This window comes from Bos grunniens, chromosome 10 (assembly GCF_055505025.1).
Source record: "Bos grunniens cultivar Pamir isolate PY7600 chromosome 10, Bosgru_T2T1.0, whole genome shotgun sequence".
Lineage (NCBI taxonomy): Eukaryota > Metazoa > Chordata > Mammalia > Artiodactyla > Bovidae > Bos > Bos grunniens.
In genome coordinates, this window is record NC_141174.1 from 67,289,982 (window position 1) to 67,313,612 (window position 23,631).

Genomic DNA, 23,631 nt, shown 5'->3' on the forward strand with positions numbered 1-23,631 from the left:
ATGCAACCACTTGGAGGCGAGTTCCCAGGTCACCAGCCAGGTGAGAACTGGCGACCCAAGGATTTCCCTCACCCAGGCAGGTGGCTTCAGCTACTGCGACGCGAAGAAGTCAACTCCAAGTTGCCAGTCCCTGTGTCTTCTCCTCATGCTGCTCTCCACCCGCCCTCCCCTTTCCTGTGCTCTTGGCTTATTGGCCTCAATGAGTCCCTGCACTGCAATGGAAGGAGCCCCACCAAAATAAAGAGGAGTGAGCCCCTCTGTGTGAGCCCACACACAAAAAGATGACAGGACACGCAGAAAATGGTCCTTTTCTAAATTAATACAATTTCTCAAATTTATTTTTTTCTTAAAGAAGTACTTCTAATCTCTGTCAAAAGGGAGGTGAGGAAAGGTCCTCCCTCCCTTGTAAACACTGAAATACAGATCTGAGAAACCAGGGTCGACACACACAAAAAGTGCATTTTACAAAATATCAACTAAAATATATTTTACATGAATTATGCTTCCACTGAAATTCTACCAGCTGCATTTTCAGGTTTGAAAAATATTTCCACATCTAAGAGATTCAAAAGCATTTAAGTTCTGGGCAGTGGACCCCACCTCCCTGGAGGAGGCCTGACCTCCCGCTGGGTGAGGCTGGGCTCCTTAGCAGCTCCCACTCTGCCACCCTCTCTTACTCCCCCACCCTCCTTGACTGATGTTTTCCTCCAAACAGCTTATTCAGTAAGAAGGGACCCAAGTTTCTTCCCTTGGGGTTTGAGATTGGGTTTCCCATGTGTGAATTCACCTCTGAATGGTCCAGGCCTCACCTGAGCCTGGTGACTAATCAGGAGGAGCCATCTGCTCAGGGACAGGGCAGGGCTGGGGACTGCTGGGTGTGCCCTCAGGGTTTGCTTCCACCTCCCTCTCCAGCTTCTGCCCAACCGTCCTCACCCAGTGCCACCTCCTCAGCCTGTGGGGTCCGTGTCTGCCCCTCTCTAGGGGAGGGGGACCCAGTGCTGCCCTCCTTGGCTCCTGTCCCCAAGGTGGTACCCTGCAGAACTGCTGAGCATGCGCCCAGCGCCAGGCCCAAGCCACGCTCCCTCTCCCCGTCAGGCTCCTCTTTGGTACAAATAGGAAAGAACCAGGCTGCTCCAGCCCCCACAAAGTGCCCCAGGGCCAGGGCCTAGTCCTGGCAAGGACAGCAGGGGGCTGAGCCTCCTAATCTACTCTGGGGAGCGGCATGAGGTGAGAACAGGGCCCCTTGGCAACAGGAACAAACTAAAAATGCAGGTCCTTAGCTCCTAGAGTGAGTGGCTGCAGCTCAGCAGGTCTGTGGACTGATACAGTGTTGATTCTTGCTGGGATGTAAATTAGTGCAATCTACAAAAGACTAGGGAAAGGGGTGTCAGAGGCAAAGGGAGCCACAGCACTCCTTTGGTTTGATTTCAGGTGGGTGTGGCTTGAAGAGTCATGTGTGAAGTTCTGCAAGAGGTTTCCTAGAACCTCCAAGTGTAAGGCAAGAGGAGAAGTCTTCAATAAATCAGGTAGCAATTTTCCTTGCCCCCTGCCCCCACCCCCTCCCAGCTCCCTTCTGCTCTCCCAGACATGACAAAGCCCGCGTTAATCAGTTAACTTCTGGGCAGCCAGACCTGCTGGGTGGCCTTCACCAGGAGGTGGACAGGAAGCTGACTCCCACGAGGGGGCCACACCCATGACTGTGAGGGCTGGTAACTTGTCCCAGCACCAAGGGCTACTGCAAGGGCAAAGGAGGAATGCCGGAGAAAGGCCCCAAGTCCAGGAAGAGAAAGTCAACGCTCTGGGAGCCAGACACTGGCTCTCCAGGTCTCAAAGGAATGGGCTCGGAGCTGTGCTAGAATCTGGGAGAGCCTGGTCCCAGGCTAATGGGGAGGCAGCGGGTCACAGTGGGTGAGGTAAAGCTGGCTCCCATGCCCCCTTGAAGGGCCCAGGGGAGGATAAAGAAGGGCATGGTTCCTGAAGGACCTTCCCCCAGTCCCTCCAGGGCCCATGCCCCTCAGGCTTGGCCCAGCCTCAGGGAAGACTGCTTCTTTAGGAGCCTCTGCCCATGGGCCCCAGAGAGGCACCCTGGGCCAAGCTGAAGGTTCTGATGCTTTTCTTATACCCTGGCCTCCCCTTCCCTCCCATGGGGCCCAATCCCACAGGGGCCCCTGCCCTCCCCCACAAGAGAACCACAGGCCAGCCACCTTGAGCTCCTGTGGCCCCTTAACCAAGTGCTGTGCTTCAAGCAGTGCCCCCTGCCCTGAGCCCCATTTGCCCATGGGCAGCCCCAGCATGGGTGTGAGGAGGCTACTGGGGGTTCTTGAGGATGCGGCCATGGCGGAAGTCATAAACATGGCGGCAAAGAAACACCAGCTCAGGGTCCGTGTCCTCGGGCACTGTGCGGTGTGGTGGGGTGGAGTAGTCCACAGATGGGGGCACCAGTGCTGTCTTTCGGCTGGGGAGCCCCTCGCCCCGGCGCTTGGCCATGGCACAGAATCTGCAGTGACACACCATTCACAGCTGTCTTAGCAGGAAAACCAGTTCCTTCCCTACCCTGCCCAGAGAGCTGGACATCCCCTCCCACCTCCACAAGGGCAGCTGCTGCCTCCATTCCTGTCCTGGGGTTTATGCCCTCTCTGCCAACCACCACTCCATCTTCTTGGTCACTGGGGACCCACACCTACCGAACCTCCCTACCAAACACCTGCCAATTCTCCTTGATTTCCTTCTGACAGCAGTATTGTGACCATCCCCACCCCTGAAACTCTGTCCCAATTCACTCTGCCTCAAAACGGGAACAATTTTATTTTTTTCCTATAAAAATCAGATGATGGAAGCAGACTGGAAAAAAGTTCTAGGAGGTCAGGTCCAATGAGTCAAATCCCCTTGGGGATCACAGGCAACCCACGAATAGTCTGGGGAGTCTGAGGGGAGAGGCAAGCCAGAGGTACAGGGCGCCACCCACCTGCAGTACTCAGCAAAGGTCAGCACATAGCACTTCTCTTCGATGCAGGCTACACTGTTCTGGTCTTGATGTCGCGATGCAAAGACTTCATTCTGCAAAGGCTCAAGGGGAGACAGAAGGAGGTTGGCTACCAGGGTGGGAAGCACCTAACTCCAAGAGCAAGATGGACATGAACTCTGCTGGGACTCCTGACCAGAAATAGATTAACTCCAGCTAGTGCCCAGGAAGCCAAGGAGCTTCCCTGGAATTTCAGCCTAACCGTTTTCATCAAACAGCCCAGGGCATTCCTCCTAGGTCCTGTCCTTCTCAGGAGGAGCCAGGTGCCTACTCCGGCCCCTGACTGACATCAGCCTCCTGACCCCCAACAACTGTGCACATCCTCCCGGTTAGAGGAAAAAGGTCCCAGCAAGGGGAAAAAGAGCAAAAGGGAGTCCAGTCTGGGGGTGGAGCAACGACACCCAGATGGCATCACCTCTCCGAGTGCAGGGCTTGGGAGATACCCAGGTGTGTCTGGAGAGTGTTCCCTCCCCTCCCTCTCACGCTGCAGACACTAAAGGTGTGCACTCCCCCTTCCTGTCACCAGGAGGACGTATATACTTGTTCCCATTCTGGCACCCCCTGCCTTAGGGGGCCCCTTTCTGCCCCGCCTTTCAGGACAAAAGACCCACTGAAACATGAACTAGGCAGTGTTAGCAAAAGAGGCTACAACTCAGGCCCTTCCCCAGGTTCTCTGTGTCCAAGGTGACAAGTCCAGGGACCAGACCAGCCAGGCTGCTGCCCCATACCATACTCTCCATGCCCCTGCCTCCCCGCCACCAGGTAGCTCACCTCGTGCATGCTGGGACTACGGCCACCCTGTAAGTGCTCTGGTCTGTAATACCACAAGAGGCTCATCATCAGCTCTCCTGAGGGAAACAGAAGCAATCAGGGCTTGAGCTGACAACTCCAGAATGACTGAGATGGGCAGGCGGGCTGGCCACCTGCCCTGGAGGCTCATCCAACTTCAAAGCCTGGGCCAATCCTGTGAGCTCTGGCCACCCCATCCCCTGCCTTGGGCCAAGTCTGGTAACTCAGTGGCTGAGAATGCTGTTAGGCGTGGAGGAAGGAGAAAAAGGCACTGACAGGTGAGGCAGGGTGACGGGTGCCCGGTCCCTGATAGCTGCAAAGGTTAATGAGCTGATCCAAGCCCAGCCCAAGGCTGTCTGCAGCCCTGAGCAACAGACAGACGTTGGCTTAGAGGGAGGCAGACTCTGCTAAGAATGCGGGACACTAGTGCCCGGCTGAACTCTAGGCAGGGGGTACCTGATTCGGGGTTCTCCCAGAGGGCAGAGATCTTGGCCACATAAGGTGTGGACGTCTTCCGAGGGCCTGACTTGAGCAGGACAGTGTCCCGGACTCGGATCGTCTCTCCATGCCGCTCCACTGCCTGGTAGCTCTTTCGGATGGCTGGTTCCGGTTCATCCTGAGCAACAACCCAGTGACACAAACAAGGCTTGTGGGGCCACACTCAGCACGGGGAGGGAATGACATCGTTTCCCTCTGTGATCTCCTCAGAGCACTCAAACCACTGAGGACAGCAGACTACAAAAGCAGTGAGCGCTCTGTCCCCTCCTCCCTGAGCCTGGCTTTCGGGGCAGAGTGGGAGAAAGGGCGATAAACGAGAGCAGAGGTAAGAGAGTGACTCGAAACTTCTGGGGCTGTGTCTGAACACCTGACCCCTGACAGCCGGCTTTCGCGCTCCAAGCCCCCAGCACCGGGCGGTCCTCAAGTTTCCTAATGGACAGTCTGACTTTGACTCTTAAACCACCACGGTAAGTGGCGAAGCCTTGGGCAAATTATTTAATCTACTGCTAAGCCTGTCTTCAAATGAGGGTAGTTACAGGACCACAGAGTGCGGCGTACCTCACAGGGCAGTGGCGGGGATGAAAGCGGATAATGCATGCAAAAATTTCACTCAGTCCTGGCCCCTCAGAAGTGCTCAATACATTTTAGCCAACATTCTTCTCATCATCCCAGACATTCCTGTGTCACTAATTTCCTATGCTTATCCCCATTTCCACTGTACATACTTATCCAAAAAGTCTCCAGGGAAGTCCTCTACTTTACAATCCAGGAAGAGAGGTGAAGACTCATCAGGAGGCCTCTCTGAGAGTCAGTGATGGAGATGGAAGCCACCAGCTGTGACTGACTGTGTATTCCCTGACTCCCCAAGGCACAGGGCACCGGGTCAGGAGGGGCTGGGGGAGCAGGATGGGCCAGTGTGATCACTTCCCCAGGGTAAAACTGAGCTGGAACCCCTTGTCACCTCTCAGAGTGGCCAGAGACAGGGGTGGCTGGGATCCACCTCACTGCAGGTCCTGTGTCCCTGCCACCACCCTCCCTTCTCCCCATCGGCTGGGAGCTGGCGCTCACCAAGACATAGACGGCCTTCTCGCAGGCAGCCCCGACGGGCACCCAGCCATTAGTGCGGCGGCGGCGACGGCGGCGGGGGCGTGGGCGCTGGACGCGAGGCTGCTTGGGGTGGCTGGGCCTGCGGGCGGCCTTGCTCCGCGCAGTGTGCCTACAGCTGGAGCCCGTGCGCAGACCTGACTTGGAGCCACTAGGAGGCTTGGCGCTCTGAGGGCACGCACGGGCTACTGTCTGGGGCTCCGAGGTGGGTGTCTGAAGATGGGGGACGGGCTCTGCTGCAGGTGGCACGCTGGGCACAGGGCACCCCAGGAGGGGGTGGGCAGGTGAGGCAGGGTGGCCGGCTGCCGGGAGAGGAAATTCCAGCTGGCCCAGGGATCTGCAGCCTTCTGGGAAAATGAGAGAGGGAATCAAGGCAGGTAAGGACAAGCAGTGAATCCGCAGCACCTCTGCTTTCACAGCCTGAAAGTGAAAGTTGTTCAGTTGTGTCTGACTCTGCGACCCCATGGACTATACAGTCCGTGGAATTCTCCAGGCCAGAATACTGGAGTGGATAGCCTTTCCCTTCTCCAGGGGATCTTCCCAACCCAGGGACTGAACCCAGGTCTCCCGCATTGCAGGCGGATTCTTTACCAACTGAGCTATCAGGGAAGCCTGCTTCCATCTTAATTCTAAGTGTGAACCCAAGGCCAATGCAGTGGCAGGTGGGGTCAGAGGCCCTTAAGGTAGATGATCAGGGACTGCCAATGGTTTTCCTTGACCTTGGGAGACTGGCCCATAGCCATCTCCATCTCCGCTTCTAGCCTGAAAGAAGTAGAATGGGAATAGCATCTCTAGCTCTGACTTAATATTCCTTTTCTAAAGGCCTCCACAGTGATTGGGAACAGGGGATCTGAAGCTAGATGAGGATGTGAGTCCCTGATCTGCCACTCGCCAGCTGTGTGACCTCAGGCAAGTCACTTTACCTCTCAGTGCCTTGCCACAAAAGCAGTCATTTCAAGTATCATGTAGTATGTCCTAGGCATTTTTCTATCAACTCATCTCATCCTCACAACAAGCCCAGGAGGTGGGTGCCACTACTCTCCTTTTACAATTAAGGAAACTGAGACACAGAGCAGTTACTGGTTTGTCACACGATCGATCACGTGGCTGGGGAGAACATTTCAGTCTGGCCACAGAGTCTGTGCTCAATTAACATGCTGTATGGCCTCCAATATATAAAGCACCAAGAACAAGCACCTGGCACATGGTACTTACCGGTGTCCCAGGGCAAAGGGCTAAGGGTCTTGGGTCCCACGGGTTAGGTGACTAAACTTAGGGAGTGGTACAGAAGAGAAATAAAAGCCTAAGAAGCAGCCTGTTCTCATTTCTCCAGAGCTCCTACTCACGCCAGAACCTGAAACAACCAGTCTGGCGAGAGTCAAGCGGTCTATTAAGTTGTTTTATAGACCCCTTCGAGAAGGGCTGTGGAGGAGAAGGCAGAAAGCCCTGAGAAGGCATGGCCCCTCACTTCACCAGCAGCATAGCAGACATCCTGGCCAGCATGGCTCTGGTCATGTCATTTCCACCCAGAAGGGAGCCTGGAGAGGCATGTGAAGACACTCCTGCCAGTTTGGGGGCAGAGAGATCACTTAGGGCTGTCTCATCAGCTACAGCATGAGCTCTCAGTTGTCTGATCTTGCTGAGAAGGTACACACCAAAGCCAGAGGCCCCAGCAGCAGCCTGTCTGTTCTCCGGGTGTACCCACCTGGTCCACACCTAGCAAGGTAATACTAAGTCTGAGCATTACTTCTCTTTCAAGGCCTGTACGGCCAGGATGAAACTACCCTAATACAGCTGGCACCACCTACCAGGCCTGTATCCACCATCCCTCCCATGGATACTGCACTTGGTTGGCAAGCAGATGGTCTGGGTTCCTGGGAAGTAATGAATTCTAGTTTTCCTCAAGAAAGGCAAAAGGGACATGGGAACAATATGGCACAAGTGCTAATTTCAACATCTATCTTGCTACTCAAAGTCTAAGAATGGGTATCCCAGTGGGGAGGCAGGAGAGACTGTCCTCGCCCTTTCTACCACCACAGCGCTGCCAACTGCCAAGGTGAAAAACCTCTACAGACAGCGGGGACACAGCAGGGCTGCTGAGAACTAAACATGGGCCTCTTTCCTGGGAATTTCCTAGGCTGATCGCACAAAATCAGGGGAATCCGCCCTTCTCAAAACCCCTTGCCTTCCCATGCAGTTGTAGATGCCAAGACACCCCACCCCAGTCCACGGCCCACTCTCCTGGAACACCGCATCTCAGAGATGCCCTGAGATACCCCACCTCTGGGAAGGCATACCTGCTGCAAAAGGCATTTTGTAGGGGCAGCCGCCACAGGTAGTGCCGATGTGGGTAAGAGACGTGGACAACATTTCACAGATACTGTAGCCATTCGCTCCAGTATCCTCGTCGGAGCAATAGCGAGAACCCCATGGAGGGTGCTGGAAAGGGGTGCCTGCAGGCACTGAGCTTGGAGCCAAGAGAAGCCCCTCGTTAGGTGCAGCCACTGGGGACAGCTTGCCCTCAGGGAGCATGGGGCAGGAAGAGTAGCCCCCACACTGCAGCCTGTCTTGGCTGCAGTACAGATAGAAGTTGCCCAATGCGGTGAGCTCAGGCCGACCATACAGGCCATTGTAGTCAGCAGGGTTGCCAGGCATCGGGAGCGGGGAGAGTTGCGGTGTGGGGAACGAGGGCTGGTGCAGTTCCTGCTTGGGGGCAGGTGACTCCTCGCCTGGGCGCCCAGGCTCCGGCTTCAGGGCTGCCTGGCCCCCCATCAGCAGGGGCAGCTGTGGGCGCAGCCCTAAGGGGCTCTCCAGAGCCTTGCTCAGGGGCTGGTAAAGTGGCTGGCTGGCTGGCCCACGAGGCGGGGAAGATGGCCAAGGCTCCTCGGGGCACCCTTGCCAGCCGGGTGGGCCTGCAGCCTCCCCAGAGCTGCCAGCCCCCTGTCGGGCCTTGGGATAGTTCTTGCTGTTGACCTTGGCCCACTTAGGCCTCAGGCCCTTGGGTGCTGGTGGCTCCGCAGAGTGCCCATCTGCTTCAGGGTGGGCACGAGGCGGCCGCAGGGGGAGCTCCCGCTCCTGGCTCAGCTTCAGGAAGGCAGCTGCATTCAGGCTGGCCAGTCTCTTGGGAGTTGGATCACCATCTCTGCGGGCCCCTTCATCCGGTGCCGGCTCTGGAGACAGGTCCCGACTTCCTTCTCCGAGGTTCCCAAGCCGGGGCCGCTTCTTAGAGGAGGCCCAGCCTCCAGTAGCCCGGTCACGGTCCCGGCTGCGGTGGGGGTCTCCTCCTCGGCTGCGGCGAGTGCCCACCAGGCTGCTGGTCTCCTCCCGCTCCAGCAGCAGGTTATTGAGGGCCTCGGCATTGAGGGAGGCCAGGCGCCGCTTGCGGGGCTGTGAGAGGGCAGTGTCCTCGCTGGATGGGGTTGGGCTAGGAGGCTTGGGCAAGTCGGGGGGCAGCTCATCAGCCTCATCTGCGCTCCGTGGACCAGCCACATTCTCCAGGCGGGTCAGCAGCACTTTGCAGGTCTTGGGCTTCTCGGGAACTAACGGGCGCTTCCGCAGTGGGTAGTTCTTGCGGCGCCCTGTAAGATGCTCCGGGCTCTCAGGAGGACCTGGCTCCATGCCCTCTGCCCGCTGCTCCACACTGCTGCCTTCCATTTGCAGGGGCTCCTGGTGGCCTGTGGGGCCTGAACTCAGCATGGGAAGAGACTTCCTCCGAGTGTGTGTCATGGAGTATCTCCAACCTGCAGGACAGAAACAGGCAATGAGAGAAGCCTGTCCTGGTCTGCCTTCTTCCCCACTGAAGCCCTTCCAGCATCCGCTGCAATAACTCTGGCCTACCCTCACTGCATTTCCAGCCTGGATTTTCTTAGGACCCCTCTTCCAGAGTGCAAAAGTCTAGTGGGGTCAGGCTACCAGCAGCTGTGCATGGACTGGCTACCCCACTTTCCTCTGAACCAAGCACCTGGGGAGCCTATGGCGCAATGCAAACCCAGAGTCAGAAGACAGAAAAGGCTGGGGACAAAATATGCAGCTGTTTCCACCTGTTTTTCTCCCACTGGATATTCATCACAGGACAGGAAGAGACTCTGAGACACTGAAGCAGGATAGGAGCTTGGGTGGTGGGAGTCCATCTAGTCCCTCAAAGATACTATCAATCCCTCCCCCTTCCTGGGGCCTCGGAGATTGTCCAAGGAGGATAAGGAGATGGACAGTGAGAAGCTGAGATGAGGAACCTGCCTGCTGGGCTGTGGAGAACGCCAGGTCTAGTCTGTGAGGACACCTGCCTGGCAAGTACAGTGGATGGCCATAACCTGGGTATTGCTGCAAAGCCCCCTGAAGGATGAAGGCCTGTCACCCAGCCCCTGGAGCCAGCCCCACCTTAGTTCAGATTCCAAACAGCCCAGTACCTGGGGGAGGGATGGCAGTAAGGTTGGGGCCAGGGTTCCCAGGTAGGAGACCCACGGACCACACTCTAGACCTGTGGTACAACCTTAAAAGCCCACCAGCCACCAAGAGCTGGGAAAAGAAAGTACCAAAGGGAAGAACTGACTCAGGGGACAAAGCCGCTCAGCCATGTTAGTCCAGCTCTTTTTATCAGGACTCCCTCCAGGTAGGCAAGATGCCAGAAAGGGGCAGGATGGAGGAGAGAATCACTGGAAACCTAGAGCCCCAGGACAATGCCCATGACCAGGCATCACCCCCTAAATGTGCATGGCAGATACCCCCACCTCCCACATACCTGGGCCCCCCTGAGTCTCCTCCTAAATGAAAAAGTAGGCTGTGTGCAGGAAGCTGGCATGGCATAGCCACTGAAGAACTGAGGGGCGGGGTGGGCGGGTGCCTCCCCGGCCCTTCCCCAGGTGGTGGTCTGTTCACTCTCTACCTATACTCCAACAAAGCAAGGTGATGCCAAGTAAGGTGTCAGACTGGGCTCTGCCCTCGCCAGCATTCTGCGACCCCACTCCGGCTTTTCAGCTTAATTTCCCTACTGCTATTGTTATTCACTCTCACTCCACAAGAGGAGCTGGGAGCAGTCGCTGCAGGGCCAGGATTTAACCCTGAAAATCCCAAGTCCTGAGCCCTTCCAGTAACTCCTGTGGCCTTGGGCCAGTGTCTGGGATCACTGGGTCTCTTCTCTCCAGAGATAAGCCAGGCTAGCCGAGAAACAGTGCTTCGAAAACCAGGCTGAGGGCAGCGTGGGTTTCCCTCACCCCTGAGAACGAACTTGGAAAACTGGAAAAGGGAGGCAGCATGCCAGGCATTGCTCTGGCCACGTGCGGGGACCTGCATATCCAGAGACCAGGCCCCAGGCAGGACAGAGAGTCACAGAAGGCAAATCCATTCATTCCTGAAGCACAGACTGCAGTGCTCCTGAAAAATTCCAGGCATCTGCTAGGCTCCCTAAGACTCTTTCTTGCTTCTCATCAGGGGGACCACCCATCCCTGATTGCTCAGCACGCTTATTAGCAATGCCTCATTTCACCTTCAAAAGCATCCCAGGTGCTTACAACCCTAGGCCCTTCCCTCACTGGCAGGGCACCCCTGTGCGGAGATGAAGAAGCAAGAACAAGGAGAGACATCCGTACTTCCTGGACAAGTCCGCACCCAGGCCTCCTCCACTCCCAAAAGGCCTGGAGAACAGAGAACAGATCACACAGCTGAGCAGGGGCCAAAGCCCCTCAACAGGCCCCAGGTTACTACAGCAATTAGCCTGGGAATGGCTGGTGGCCAAGGCTGAGGTCACCTGGCCTTTAAGGACATTGACACTAAGTGCAGAATAAGGAGGGGTAGATGAGAAACGGAAAGCGAACAGAGGGAGGTGTTTTCAAGTCTGGTCAATGAAGAATTCTTAGCAGACCGAGGAAGGACTTGGTCTGTTCTCCACCCCTAGTTGGCTGGTAGACCGGCCACATGCATGGATGGCCCAGGGATTCTGGGATACTTGGTCCCACTCAGTCTTTCCCTCCTAACATGAAAGATTAGGAGAGGAGCCTTCCACTTCCTGGAGCTGTCCCCAGAACCTGAGAACTTGTTTCCTGCAGAGGATTCACTCTTACATCTCCCTCTCAGCCCTCCAGTCCCTCAGGGACACTCACTGTCCCTGAGGCTAACGCTCCAGGGAAGCCTCTAAATCACAGGGTGCAAGTCACATTTCCAAATCAAGCATAAAGGCCTCCTGCAAGCCTCCCCTGAATCTGCCAAATCTTGTCACCCGCAGAACAACTCCCAGCTCTCATGTGGTGCCTAAGGCAGCCACGGCACTCCCCCACAACCCCCCAGGAGAGGCTGGGGTCTCTGCTGCCTACCACACTCACTCCAGGCTGAAGAGAGTGAGTCATGCTTTGAAGCCAGATGGACGTGTGAGAACTTCGGCAGCAGCTTTTCCCTGGGTGGGGCTGGTTGGAGGGGGCGCCCAGCCTGCCACGGCCCCTCTAACCTGCAGGGGGGCCTAGCTCAATGGGGGAAGATCCCATTGAACCAGGAAAGCTTGGTTTCCCTTCCAGCCCTGCCAAGCCCCCTGTCGTCTGTCTCTCCCACTTACAGACCAGGAACTTCCTACCACTGCCAACACACCACCAGGGTGCCTAGGTTCTCGGACTACCTTCCTCTTCTTTGGGAAGCCCTGTCCTCCCAGGGACAGGTAGTCTGGGCCCCCTTGGGAGAAGGTTCCTAGGAGAGACTCCCTAGGGCATATTACAGCTTGCCGAGACCATGTCAAGCAAGCTGTCACTGAAGAAAACCAGTCTGACAGCTGCCATGAAGCACAGTGGCCGGCTGGTGGTCCTCAGAGCCGAAGACACATTGAATCACAAGTTGAATCCAAAATCACAAGTCTGCCTGGCTGGGTGAAGTTATCTCCACAGAAACAGAAAAAGGGGAGTTTGCCCTCAAACTGTAGCAGCACCTTATACCCAGCCTCCACCACCCACTAGGCCAGGTGGCGCACACCCCAAGGTACTGTGTCTGAGAGCAGGTCAAAGGCCTGGAGGAGATGGGCCACAGGCACCAGAGGGGAAAGGAGGAGGGAGGTGGGGGCCTGAATGAGCAGATCAAGTCTGCTTCACTCCTGCAGAGACTGCACTGGGTTGGAAAGTGGCCCTCAACCCTGCCAGTAGGTCTCCCTAAATTACCCGGCTCTAGACCACACCCCCACCTCACCCTTAGGGGTTCAGGACCCATGTCCCCCCCAGTGCTCTTCCTGAAACTTCTCTTACCACTACACTTTAAATTTTGGCTTTCAGTCTTTTTGGTTTATTCTTAACGGGAGGGAGTACTTGAGGGGGGGGTCTTAGGCAAGAGCTGACCAGGTGGCCCCTTAGGTGAGGGTCAAGAAAGGCCCTGTCCCAAGCCACCTCCCTACAATTACACCTAAAGCCACGCAGCTGGCACCAAGCTAAGCACTGCCCACCTCTGCAATCTCTTTTGGAATAATCCCCACCTCTCAAAGGAATAATACTTTTTCATGGACACTGAGTTTCTTGAAGCTTCTATCAGAAAAGAAAAGCAGCAAAAGCACAAAGGCAAGCTACTGTTCTTTTAAACTCAGCTGATGTTATTTCATAGAAAAACAGAGAGGTGAAGCTGCCGAAATTCTTGTGATAAAGCCAGATAAAGATGCAGCTGATTTCTCTTGAATCCCCCAGAGCTGGTAAAATGGAAAAAACCAAAGCTTTAAGTCAGGTAGACCTGGATTTAAATGCCAAGTCTGCCCATCATGAATAACTTACTTAAATTTGCTGAACTTCAGATTTCTCATCCCAAAGAGACACATCAGAAGGAACCTTACTTAAGAGTGCTGGTGAGAATGATACTAGTCACCACGCAGGAGCCAAGCAGAGTAGGAACCCGGCAGGCCAACATCCTGGGGATCCCACAGACAGGGGAGGGCAGCCCAGCCGTGGCCCTCAAATCCCCACGCCAGGAGTCCAGAGCCAGCGGGGGTGGTGAGAAATCTGAAAATGCAGCCTGCATCTGAACCCTGCCCTGCAACTGTTCCACTGAAAACCCCTGAGAGTCCACCCCAGGGAACACGGCAGTGCCACTGCTTTCCCAAGAAAGACCCAGTGTGAGGTGAACTGCGAGGGGCTCAGTTTACAATGCAGCGAGACGGCAGGGGCAGAAACTGTATCCCACAGACCCTCAACAACTGCTCCAGGCCTCCAAGAAACAAGAAAGGCGAGATCTTCAGATGCTAAAGACCCAGGGGATGGGGTCAGAGAGCATGCACTGCCTGCTGCCACCATCTGACTGTGGCTTCAGCACAGGCACCCAGAGAGAGCAGAAGTCTTAGCTCTGGCAGCTCAGAGCTCAAGCCCCAGGGTTCTGCCCCTGAGGAGAGAAGGCCTCCCTGGTGCCCATTCAGCCTCACTTGCTGTGGGTACTCGATTCACTCTGCAGTCAGGCTGGGCTCCTACAAACACCTGGGCAGGAAGTGCTGCGGCCGACCAAAGGGAACTGGCCTGACTCGTCTGGATGCGGCTGGTTTTATAGGCTGCCCCCGGGGTCTGGAGACCATCTGAGGAGCTGGGTTCACCTGGCCTGGAGGCACCAAGCCTATCTCCGGTCTGTCAGACCACCTGCTCCTCACAATTCACACTGGGGGCTCCCAAAAGCCCAGAGAGGTGGGAGCAGTGGTACAGGAAACGTCCACCCCTACCAGACACAGGGTCCAGTGTGGCAACCAGCCCAGTCCCACAGCCCCAGCGTTGGCTACTCCTGTTCACTCTGACCCTCCCTACAGGAGCGCCCAGACACACAGGTGTCCAGAACCTCCAAGAACTTCTGGCTCTGGACACAAAGTCAGATGTCATGCACGTGTGTGCTAAGTTGATCCGTATCCGACTGGTAAAGAACCCGCCTGTCAATGCAGGATATGTAAGAGACGATGGTTCAATCCATGGGTTGGGAAGATTTCCCTGGAGGAGACCATGGCAACCCATTCCAGTGTTCTTGTCTGGAGAATCCCATGGGCAGAGAAGCCTGGCAGGCTACAGTCCATAGGGTTGCAAAAGAGTCAGACATGACTGAGCGACTTAGCATGCACACACAGGAATACAGGAACAGTAGAATAGGTGGAATCTCCTCTTTCTCACTGGAAACAGTCAGTTCCTAGTCTTAGGGCAAGGCCCCTCCTGCAGGGAGGGGGCTGAGAGTAAGGCAGACAAGACCTACCCCTTGGATCTAGAAGTCAATCTATACACACAGCCCCCTGAGCTTGGACAGTGGGCAGAGAGCATTGTATTTAGTCATATCTCAGTGCTCTGCTCTAAGAAACTCAAATCTGACAAATTAGAAGGTAATCACATGCAATACAAAACTAGTCTTTAGAGGCTTTCTTTTAAAGGCACAAGTCCTTGCCAAAGGCGACTTGCCTTCCCCTAGTTTCTTTCAGGTGCCCTGCTCCAGTGTGCACCAGGCAGACCTCCCAGGGCAGGTGTCGGTCTAGCTAAGCCAGAGCGCCCGCCACTCATGCCCAGGCACATGGCACCTCTTGTGACCTTTGCTCATTCGGCCAACATTTTGCTGGCCCCTCGCCACAACTCAGCGAGGTGAGACCCACACAGGGCTAGAAGCCACTTTATGCCGCCACTAATCCCAAGTGGGCTTGATCAACGAACAGCTTGAACTTCACGAACCCTGGTTTCCTTATCGACACAGCAGAGTTGTGAGCACCCGGTAAATAAGAATGGTATACAACAATGGCGATCAACACAAGCTCATTCTTGCCCCCTACGTGTCAAGTTATCAGGCAAAGAGCTGAAGAAAAATGCAAAACAGACTGGAAATGCAAAAATGAAATGAAAAAATGCGAAACTGAGAAACTGGAGCTTGAGCCGGTAGGAAGACAGAGGACAAGAGTGTGTGAGAGGGCTGTGGCAGAGTGCTCAGAGCTCAGTGGAGAGAGCTCAGCTCCAAGGCAGCTTCCCAGAGGGCACACCCGAGCCAGGACTTCCAGCTTCTTCCTGAGGGGCTACTTCATGCCAGGTGTACCAAGCCCAGTGGGAAATGGGTAGCAGTCTAGAAAATTTGCTTCACAAACATTTGCAAAGGGCAGGAGACAAAGGCAACTTTCCCCAGACTGCCCACCACTGGCTCCATACAGGATTATTCCAGGCTGAGGGACAGTGGAGCTCTGGGCTAAGTCTCCTGCAGACCCTCCCCCTCTCAGACTCAGTCCCCTGCCAGAAGCAAATCTCCCGCTGGGGCAGGACCTATTTGTTCCTGGCGGTGAAAGTGCTGAAGAGATACAGCAGGAACAGGGCCACAGAGCCTCAAGGCTCAGCAACAGGCCCACCAGGAGGAAGCCTCAAGAACTGATGCCCTGTTCTCCATAAAACACAACAGCTCATTAGCTTGCTCCAGGCACTTGCCCAGGAATGGCAAAGGATATGTGGCTGGTTCAACCACCAGGACACTCCAGGAACCAATAACTTAGATGTCTAAGATGGCTTGCCAAGACCAGAGGTGCTATCTAGTATCTTGAATGAAGAAACTGGCCAACCAGGCCAACATGGGAGTTCTGCCCTCGGGCTTCCCAGCGAAGTGCTGACCTCCTGAACGAAACAGCCGTGGGGAACAAGACCCAAGACCAGGCCTTCCCAACATTCCGCCAACACCAACAGAACCACAGGCAGCCCCTACTAGAGTTACAGGCACCTAACCTGAATATCTCACTAATTAACTAAGTGTTTAGTGCCACTCCCATTATGCAAGCTCTACCAGGACAGGCAGGGTCTGCCTTCCTTACCAGTAAATCTCATCCATAGGGCTTATTAAGAGCTTGCTGAACAAATGAAGATCTAGCTGCCCACCTGCTTCCCTTCATATAACATTTCTACCCTAGACTGATGGCACCACTTGGAGCCCAGGACAAGAAACTCTGACCTCAAAGCTCTCCCTCATCCCCAGGAGTCCACCATGCCTCTTCAGTGTAATCCACAGTTCAATGGGCTACTTTAGGAATTCTCTCATGTTACACAGCACAACCTTCTTCCACTACCATCCTTCTCTCTCCCAACCTGCCCAGCTATCTCGGGAGACTATTTCTCTCATTCCACATCTTATAGTCACCATCACTCTCATTCATCCTTGCCACTCCCCACCCCCTGGGGGCTGTTATCATTTCATCCTAGCAAGGAGAAAACAGAAGCACAGAGAGGTAAGAGAACTTGCCCACACTCCCGCACCATCAAGGGTGGAGGCAGGGCGGCTGGTGTCAGTCCCCAAGTCCACGCCCCGAACCGCAACACAGGATGGCTGCTGAGTCACAGGCCAATAATCCTGCATGTGCAATTTTGCTTTTCTGAGCTGTTTTAAGTATTGGCATTAACACATTATTAGTTTTTCCTGATTTTTCACAACAAAGGAATTGAAGATGTACTACAATTAAATGGCATCTATGTACTGGTCAGGGAACATATACATAATTTTACAGACTGTTATTACAGAAAAGTCTACTCAAGGTTCTCAGTATGTTCTTAGATGCACTTCTAAAACAAACCCATTTTATATCCTTGAAAGGGGTAGGGGCTGCAAAGACAGGTTTTCTTGATTTTACAGTAAATCTAGGAAAAGAATCTAGAGTCCGCCCCCGCCCCCCCCACATCTAACCACGTCTCTTGAATCAAATGAAATCTCCAGCATGAACTGCAATGAAGACTGAAATTTGGTCATCACACTCCAATCAGCCATCTTAATATTCAAAGACATATTACCTGACCTCTTGGCTACCTCTTTGGGCTGAATAAATTCAAGTCCTTCCAATTCTCCCTGATGATCATCTCTTACAGTCATTTCATCTATTTTACAATTTTTTCTACACTCTGTCCAAACTGTGTGAAACCCTCCAGGCAGAGAACAGCTCCGCCCCCAATACTGAGACAGGCTTGCCAAACCTGACTCCATCTTCCATTCTGAAATACACATCACAATATCCTGGCATCAAGCAGCACCCTAATACCTTTCCTGTGTTATCTACAAAGATCCTCTAAAAACTAAGAATTCAACTCTACGGCATTCCCTGGCGGTCCAGCAGTTAGGACATGATGCTTTCACTGCCGGGCTGGGGTTCAAATCCTGGTTGGAGGACTAAAGTCACATGGCATGGCCAATAATAATACACCTCTGAACCATCTGACCAGATGAAAACGTGATTAACAAACTGAATTTTCTCCAGACACTTTTAGACACTCAGCTGCAGTTGGAGAAGGGCTTAAGTGTGGGCCACCCCTCTCCTCTTCATGGAGGAAACTGAGAGCTGCATCTAAGGAGGGTAAGGCCTAAACAGGCTTTGAAGATGGGAGGAACTAAGGGTGGTCAGCACCGCTCCAGATGAGACCTGGGCATCACAGAGGCAGCAACACACCAAAACATGTAGACCCTGAGTTTCTGCCTGGCTTGATCCTGTTAACTAAGACGAGTTACTTGTCATTTTTTTGTCCAGGTAACTTGGTTATTATGGTGCCTCAGAAATAAGTTCCTGTTTCAAACCTCAGGGAGGCTGAGAGAAAAAGCCATTCTTTTACTCCTGATGCTTGCAGAGGATCTATCTCAAGGGTAGTGTCATTTTTATTATTATTATTTGGTGGGAGGCTGAGTCAGGTTAATAACCACACAACTTTGCAGGTGTTTCTCACTGGGAAAAATGGAATCTGGATGAAAATCCTTCCCAGGACATGACACAAAGTCCTGGACATGACTTTGCCCTGAGGCCTGCTCACCAAACCCACAATCCTCAGACCCTCAGCTTCTAGACCAAGTTGCCTAGGGCAGGACAGCAATCCCTCCATTGGAACCCCAGGGCCAGGCTAGTGCTCAGCCACTCTGCAAAGCCAGCTCAGTGGAGCGAAGGGCACTTGCCTGGCCCTGAGCAGGCAGCCTGCAGCACCCCCAACTGCTGCTGCTCTTCCTCCCTTCTCCCTATTAGCTGGTTTACTGCTCATTAGTGGCAGAACCAGGAGGTGGGCAGGGGAAACATAAAGGAGCTGAAATTCAAACCAGTCTATTTTACTCCAGTTAGGTGCCTCCCATAAAACCGAGCAGGATTTCATCACCCAGGACCTCCCTGTCCCTTGTTCCTTGGAGGTCGAAGCAGCCTGAAGATGAAGCGGGAACCTGCAGAATCTCAGGACCCCAGGCCCCGGAAGCCTACGCTTCTAATCACTACAGGCTCTTGACTCCATCTTCTCAGGGTGAGGTGGCCCATCAAAGCTGGGGACCCGCAGAGCAGAGTGCTGGGGCTGCCCTCCGTGTCCAAGCGCACTCTTCTTGTCCCTACAAAGTCCCCAGCACAATGGCAAGTTCACAAAGGAAGTGAGTCCTGCCAGACTATGCTAGCAAATTCCCATAAATGCTTGGGCCAGGGTAGTACTGCTTATGTAAAATGCTTCCCCATTGAGAGATGCTGCCTTATTTACATTCCTCACAACCCATTCATAAAACGGAGGCCCTTTAATGTTGGGGCTGTTCGTATAATGCTCCATAAACCCGGCAGCTTCAACTGGCAGCTTTAGTTTGACACAGGCTGCCTCTCAACTTTTTCCCCTTAAGATTTTTTTTTTTCCCTCTTTAATGACTCACCTTGCGACAGGGCGCTCAGGCCAGATGTTGCCGGAGCAAGGCCAAGAGGAGTAAGAACAGATAAAAATGAAAACACACAAGTCTTCCTGAGTGCTGGGACGGAGAGGTGGAGAGAAATGAAAATAAATAAATCGAAAATCCCCATAGAACTCCAATGTGAACTACTCATGTTGAAGGTTGAATCCCTTCCAGGTTTACTGAAACTTCCTTTAAGGATGTCAAAATGCTCCCGAACTTAAGCCTCTACAAACCAGAGATGGTGTGGAGGGATTTTTTTTAACCCCAAAGGAAAAGATAGAAGGTTCTTTCTGGTTTTTAATCTACATTGTGGATGAATAAAAAGGCAGAAAATTTCTCTGCTTCTTTGTAAAAGTGTTCCATGGGCTGCTGGATTTAAGAGGGGCAAGATTTGTTCAGAGTGAAGAAACTCAGACGAACCTCAGAAAAGAGGAAGGGCTGTGTTTTAGGACACACAGAGAAAACAGCCTGAGCAGCTGAGAAGAGAGGCCAGGAGATTCATTCAGAGGTAGCCTGTCTCCTGCTACTGTAGAAGCAAGGAGGAGAGAACTAGTACGGATTTTTTTTTTTTAATTGACGGGGGAGCGGTCTGCATTGCCATGGCAACTGTGAGGGGTGGCTTTCCCGCTTAGAAGGGAAATGCTGGTCCATTAATCATCAAACTGGGGCACAAAAGGGAGGTTTGGGGGAAAGGGGGTGGATGCAGAATTTATTTTTTCCACTGTTTAGACTCAAACCAGTCACCAGTCCCCTCTCCCATCTCCCCATGGTCCAGGGTTGGTAGTAAACAAAAAATGGAAGTTCCGAGAGAGCTGGGATCATAGCTGTCCTTTCTGATGGGTCCAGTGTGGGGCCGATCATGCCTCCCATGTTAGCGATGCCCCTATAAACATCTCCAACATCAGTCCCCAAAGCCCCATTCACAGGCCAGACCAGGAATCTTTCTCTTCTGCTCTCAGCATCGCGTTTTCTCCCCTATTTACACCCAGGATTGAGAAGAGATAAAACATATGGATTCATTTAGCATGGACAACAAGGAAAATTGCATAAGAGCAGCAAAGCCGGGTGGGGAGAATGGCCTGGTGAGGTAGGAGGAAAACAGGATTACAGCCCTTTTCCAATTCATGTCTATATGGTGTCATGTGAGCAATCCACAGGACAGACTCTTCACCAGCTGGAAAATCAGAAGCAATCATTTGCTCCCCATGCTAAAGCACCCCAAACACACCCTATGTATGTGCCTTAGGCAGAAAAGGTCGGAAACCACCGAGGACTCCATACTCTCTGGAGTTCTGGGGAAACAGAAGGGAAGGTTTCCCCTCTGCTCCCACTCAACTAAGCAGTCAACTGCTTTTATTCATTCAATAAAAATGACATGCACAGCACTGTATCACAAATCCTGGAATACTCACACACACACAGGTTTAATACTCATACTGTCCTTATCCTTAAGAAACTTCCAACGGACAAAAGCACTCAAGAGGATGCCATGTTATAAAACCCAGGGTCACAATCTCAGAGGCAAGCAACGCTAGCCTGGAGTGGTCTGAAATGAAGAATGAGTAGGGTTCAGGCAGGAGAAGGAGGCAGCAAGGGACTCTTAACTGGGGACAACTGGGGAAGTCAAGAGGAGCAAAGATGCACGGTGATAAACCTGCTCAGCACATCAGGGCTAGGGGAAAGCCTTAAGGGACACTGTCCAGGATGAGACTGCAGGAAACGGGGAGTCACTGTAAGTTTGTGGGTAGGGGAGTGACATGGGGGAAGGAGTGCTTTATGAAGAATGATCTAGCAGCTGTGTACGGAAATGGATCAGAAGGGCCAGTGCAAACAGGAGGGAAAGGAAGGCCATGACAACAACATAGGCCTGACATGGGAACAGCAGAGCAACAGAAAGGAAGAAAGAGAGGGAGATAGAAAGGAGAGAAACTCTTCACTGGCTAAATTCTACAGAGCAAACTCTTAACTACTTGATCTGACTTGCGTAAGTCTCCTGCCAGACAGCCAAAGAGGGAACCATTGTTTTGGCCATTCTCCTTTCTGTTCTGGTGGCCAGAGCAGGTCACCCCCTTCTGATGCCCCCAGAAGAATCACATGCACACTGGGTAGCCCCACAGAAGACACAAAGACCTTGAGATGCTTCATCATCCTCTGGATCTTAGACATACAATTAAATTCCCTCAGAAAAAAACTTTAAGTCTCCTGCATGAGGTAATACCTCCCTTTCTTTCCCACAAGCCTCAACTCCACCCAGGCTGGGGTCTAGACCCTCCTGGGGAGAGGGACAGAGGGTGGCCATGAATTAACTCCATGCTCAGACTAAGCAGGGGTGACAGGCTGCTTTCCCAAAGAGGGATTACACTCAACCACAGCTGGGAGCAGCTCATCATCAAAACCTTCCCCCGGTGGGACCCGGATTTTTAACAAAAGTCTACACTCTAAACACCCTGAGTCTGTTTTTGTGGTCCCAACTCTTCCATTAAATATGGGATCACAAGATAGAGCACAGGAACTCTGAGTGGGTTTTTACAACTGGAAAAACAGCACCCAGCTTGGTCACTGGTGGGACAAAAGGGGCTCACGGCTTAAGCCACTGGTTCCCAAATGTCCTCTAGTTGGTCAAGGACAGTGGTGTTCCTCCAGAACACACGGTCTCTCTAGGGCCCTTTTCACTCTTTTTCAGAAGGCACGGGCGTGGAAAGGGTGGGAGGAAAGTCTCTCAGGGGATAGGAAACCTTTTAAACTTAATCATTAAATTCCTGCCTCAACTCAGCTTCTCCTTTCTCTCTGTGAGTACCTTCTTTCGCTAAAGAAAAGTGCTGAAGACGGTTGTCCAGGAGCACTTCTGGGAGGTATCTCCTAGTCCCCAGTCCAACTGGTCTTCTGCTCTCTTAAGACTAGTGACAACAGGACACTAGGAGATGTCCCAAGTGGGATTAACCTTTTGGGCAGACTCCTCTCGCTGAAACACCTCATTCCTGGCAGGCTCGAGAGCTCCTCACCGAACTGTTTCTTGGGCAAGTCCAGCAACCGGGTCGCCACTGGCCAAGCCCACCGCGTGCACACCCCCACCTCTGCCCCACTGGCTCGACCCCACTCTTTCCAAAACAGCAAGTCGATCCGAGACTGGAATAGTGAGCCAGTGCCGCAGCTCCTCCCGGCGGTCGCCCCGGCCCCCGCAATCCCCGGGGCAGAGTCCGGCCCGGTCGCCCGCCCCTCGGGGTGGGTGGCTCGGACCCGCTCCCCTCCCCGACGCCACCACCTGCGCCCGCTCCGGCGCCGCCTTTGTCCGGCGCTTCGCCGCCAAGCGGGCCCCTCGGGCCCGACCTGACCCGGCCCCCGGCCCCGGAGAAGAGGCGGCGAGGCGGGCAGGGCAGGGCCAGGCCCGGCCGCGAGCACTGGGTCCCGCTGTCACTTGGAGGCGGTCTGACAACTTCGATCCCCCCGCCCCACCTCGGACTCGGCCGCCGCTCCGCACGGTCCTCGCCGGGCCTCCCGCGGCCCACAATCGCTTCTCGAACCGGTTCCTTTCCTTCTTCGGCGCCTCCCTTCCTCCCAGTCCGATCAGGTCGAGTCTATACTACCCCCCGCCCTGGCGTGGCCCCCATCCCCTGCTCCCCCATCCAGCAATAACCGGTCAGCTCCCAGCGCGGGAGGGCGCCCCCCACCCTGTGCGGGAGATCCCGCGGCGCCGCCCCCGGCCGCGGCCCCTTGCCTCAGGGACCGCGATGGGGGGAGGGGGCACAGGGGGGGTGGGGGCCTCGCCGCCCGCGCACTCGGAGGCGAGCCGGCTCCGCCGAGGCCAAGAAACGACCGGCGTCCTCCCGCCCTCCGCGGCCCGGGACGCCCGCGCCGCCGCCACCCGGCCAAGCTGCCACCCGGCGGCCGCCACCCACCCCGCCCCCGGCCTGCGAAGCGGGCGGCCCCCGGGGGCTGTCACCTCGAGGCGCTCCGCGCTCCCCGATGGCGGGACCGTGGCGCCGGACCCGGGGGAGAGAGGCGGCGCGAGCGAGCGGGCGGCCGCACCTGCTTCGCGTCGTCCGTCCGTCCGTCCCTTCCCGGGCTGGCGGGGGCGGCGGCGCTGCGCGCTCGGTGGGGCGCGCTGACGGGCGACCGGTCCTCTCCCCTTCACTCGTCTGCCTCCCTCGTTTGCTCCCGCCCGCCCGCTCGCCCCTTCCCCCCTCCTCGACCGAGGCCCCTATCTCACCGGGACGGCGGCGCGGACGGCGCGGCTCTGGGCGCCCGCAGGCCCCGGCCGGGCTGGAATCCGGCGGCTGGAACCCCCCGGGGGCGCTCAATTCCCGGGCTCCACGCTGCTGCGTCAGCGCCTCCTCCTGGGGGCCGGGGCCGGGCGGGCGGAGCGGGGGCCGCAGCCGGGCGGGGCCGTCGGGGGGGCGGGCGCGCCTGGCCGGGGCGGGCGGACCGCGGGGGCCGGACGGGCGGGGCAGGCAGCCGGACGGGCGGGCGGCGGGGGCCGGGCTCCGGGATCCGCTACGCCGCTCGCGGTTCCCCCACAAACTCCCCGAGAGCTGAGCCTCCGCCGCCCTCCTTCCTGCTTCCTCGTCCCCAGCCAATCAGCAGCGCGCCCCTCTGCCAGCTCCGCCAATCAGCCGCCCCGCCCT

General features: G+C 55.0%; 1 protein-coding gene across 5 annotated transcripts; it reads right to left on the minus strand.

The window, feature by feature from the left end:
- Positions 1 to 304: 304 nt before the first annotated feature.
- BAHD1 (bromo adjacent homology domain containing 1) lies at positions 305 to 23,349 on the minus strand. Of its 5 annotated transcripts, none has more exons than XM_086321914.1 (7): positions 23,217 to 23,349; positions 7,711 to 9,153; positions 5,378 to 5,757; positions 4,268 to 4,427; positions 3,794 to 3,870; positions 2,966 to 3,066; positions 305 to 2,497 (listed from the first exon to the last, which is right to left on the minus strand). In XM_086321914.1, exons 2-7 carry the CDS (start codon positions 9,137 to 9,139, stop codon positions 2,308 to 2,310), a joined length of 2,337 nt encoding a protein of 778 aa, XP_086178040.1. In that variant the 5' UTR covers positions 9,140 to 9,153; positions 23,217 to 23,349; the 3' UTR covers positions 305 to 2,307. The 5 variants fall into 5 exon arrangements, with proteins under 5 accessions (XP_086178040.1, XP_086178041.1, XP_086178037.1 ...); XM_086321915.1 differs by having other exon boundaries at positions 2,966 to 3,057; positions 5,378 to 5,760; XM_086321911.1 differs by having other exon boundaries at positions 5,378 to 5,760.
- Between the last annotated feature and the right edge of the window lie 282 nt (positions 23,350 to 23,631).

Excerpts from the sequence above, each read along its gene's own strand:
- BAHD1 (XM_086321911.1), bottom strand. The coding sequence starts at position 9,139 with ATGACACACACTCGGAGGAAGTCTCTTCCCATGCTGAGTTCAGGCCCC. Across the intron at positions 4,428-5,377 it reads AGAAGGCCGTCTATGTCTTG|GATGAACCGGAACCAGCCAT; the intron begins GTGAGCGCCAGC and ends GTTGTTGCTCAG. Across the intron at positions 3,871-4,267 it reads CTGGGAGAACCCCGAATCAG|GAGAGCTGATGATGAGCCTC; the intron begins GTACCCCCTGCC and ends TGTTTCCCTCAG.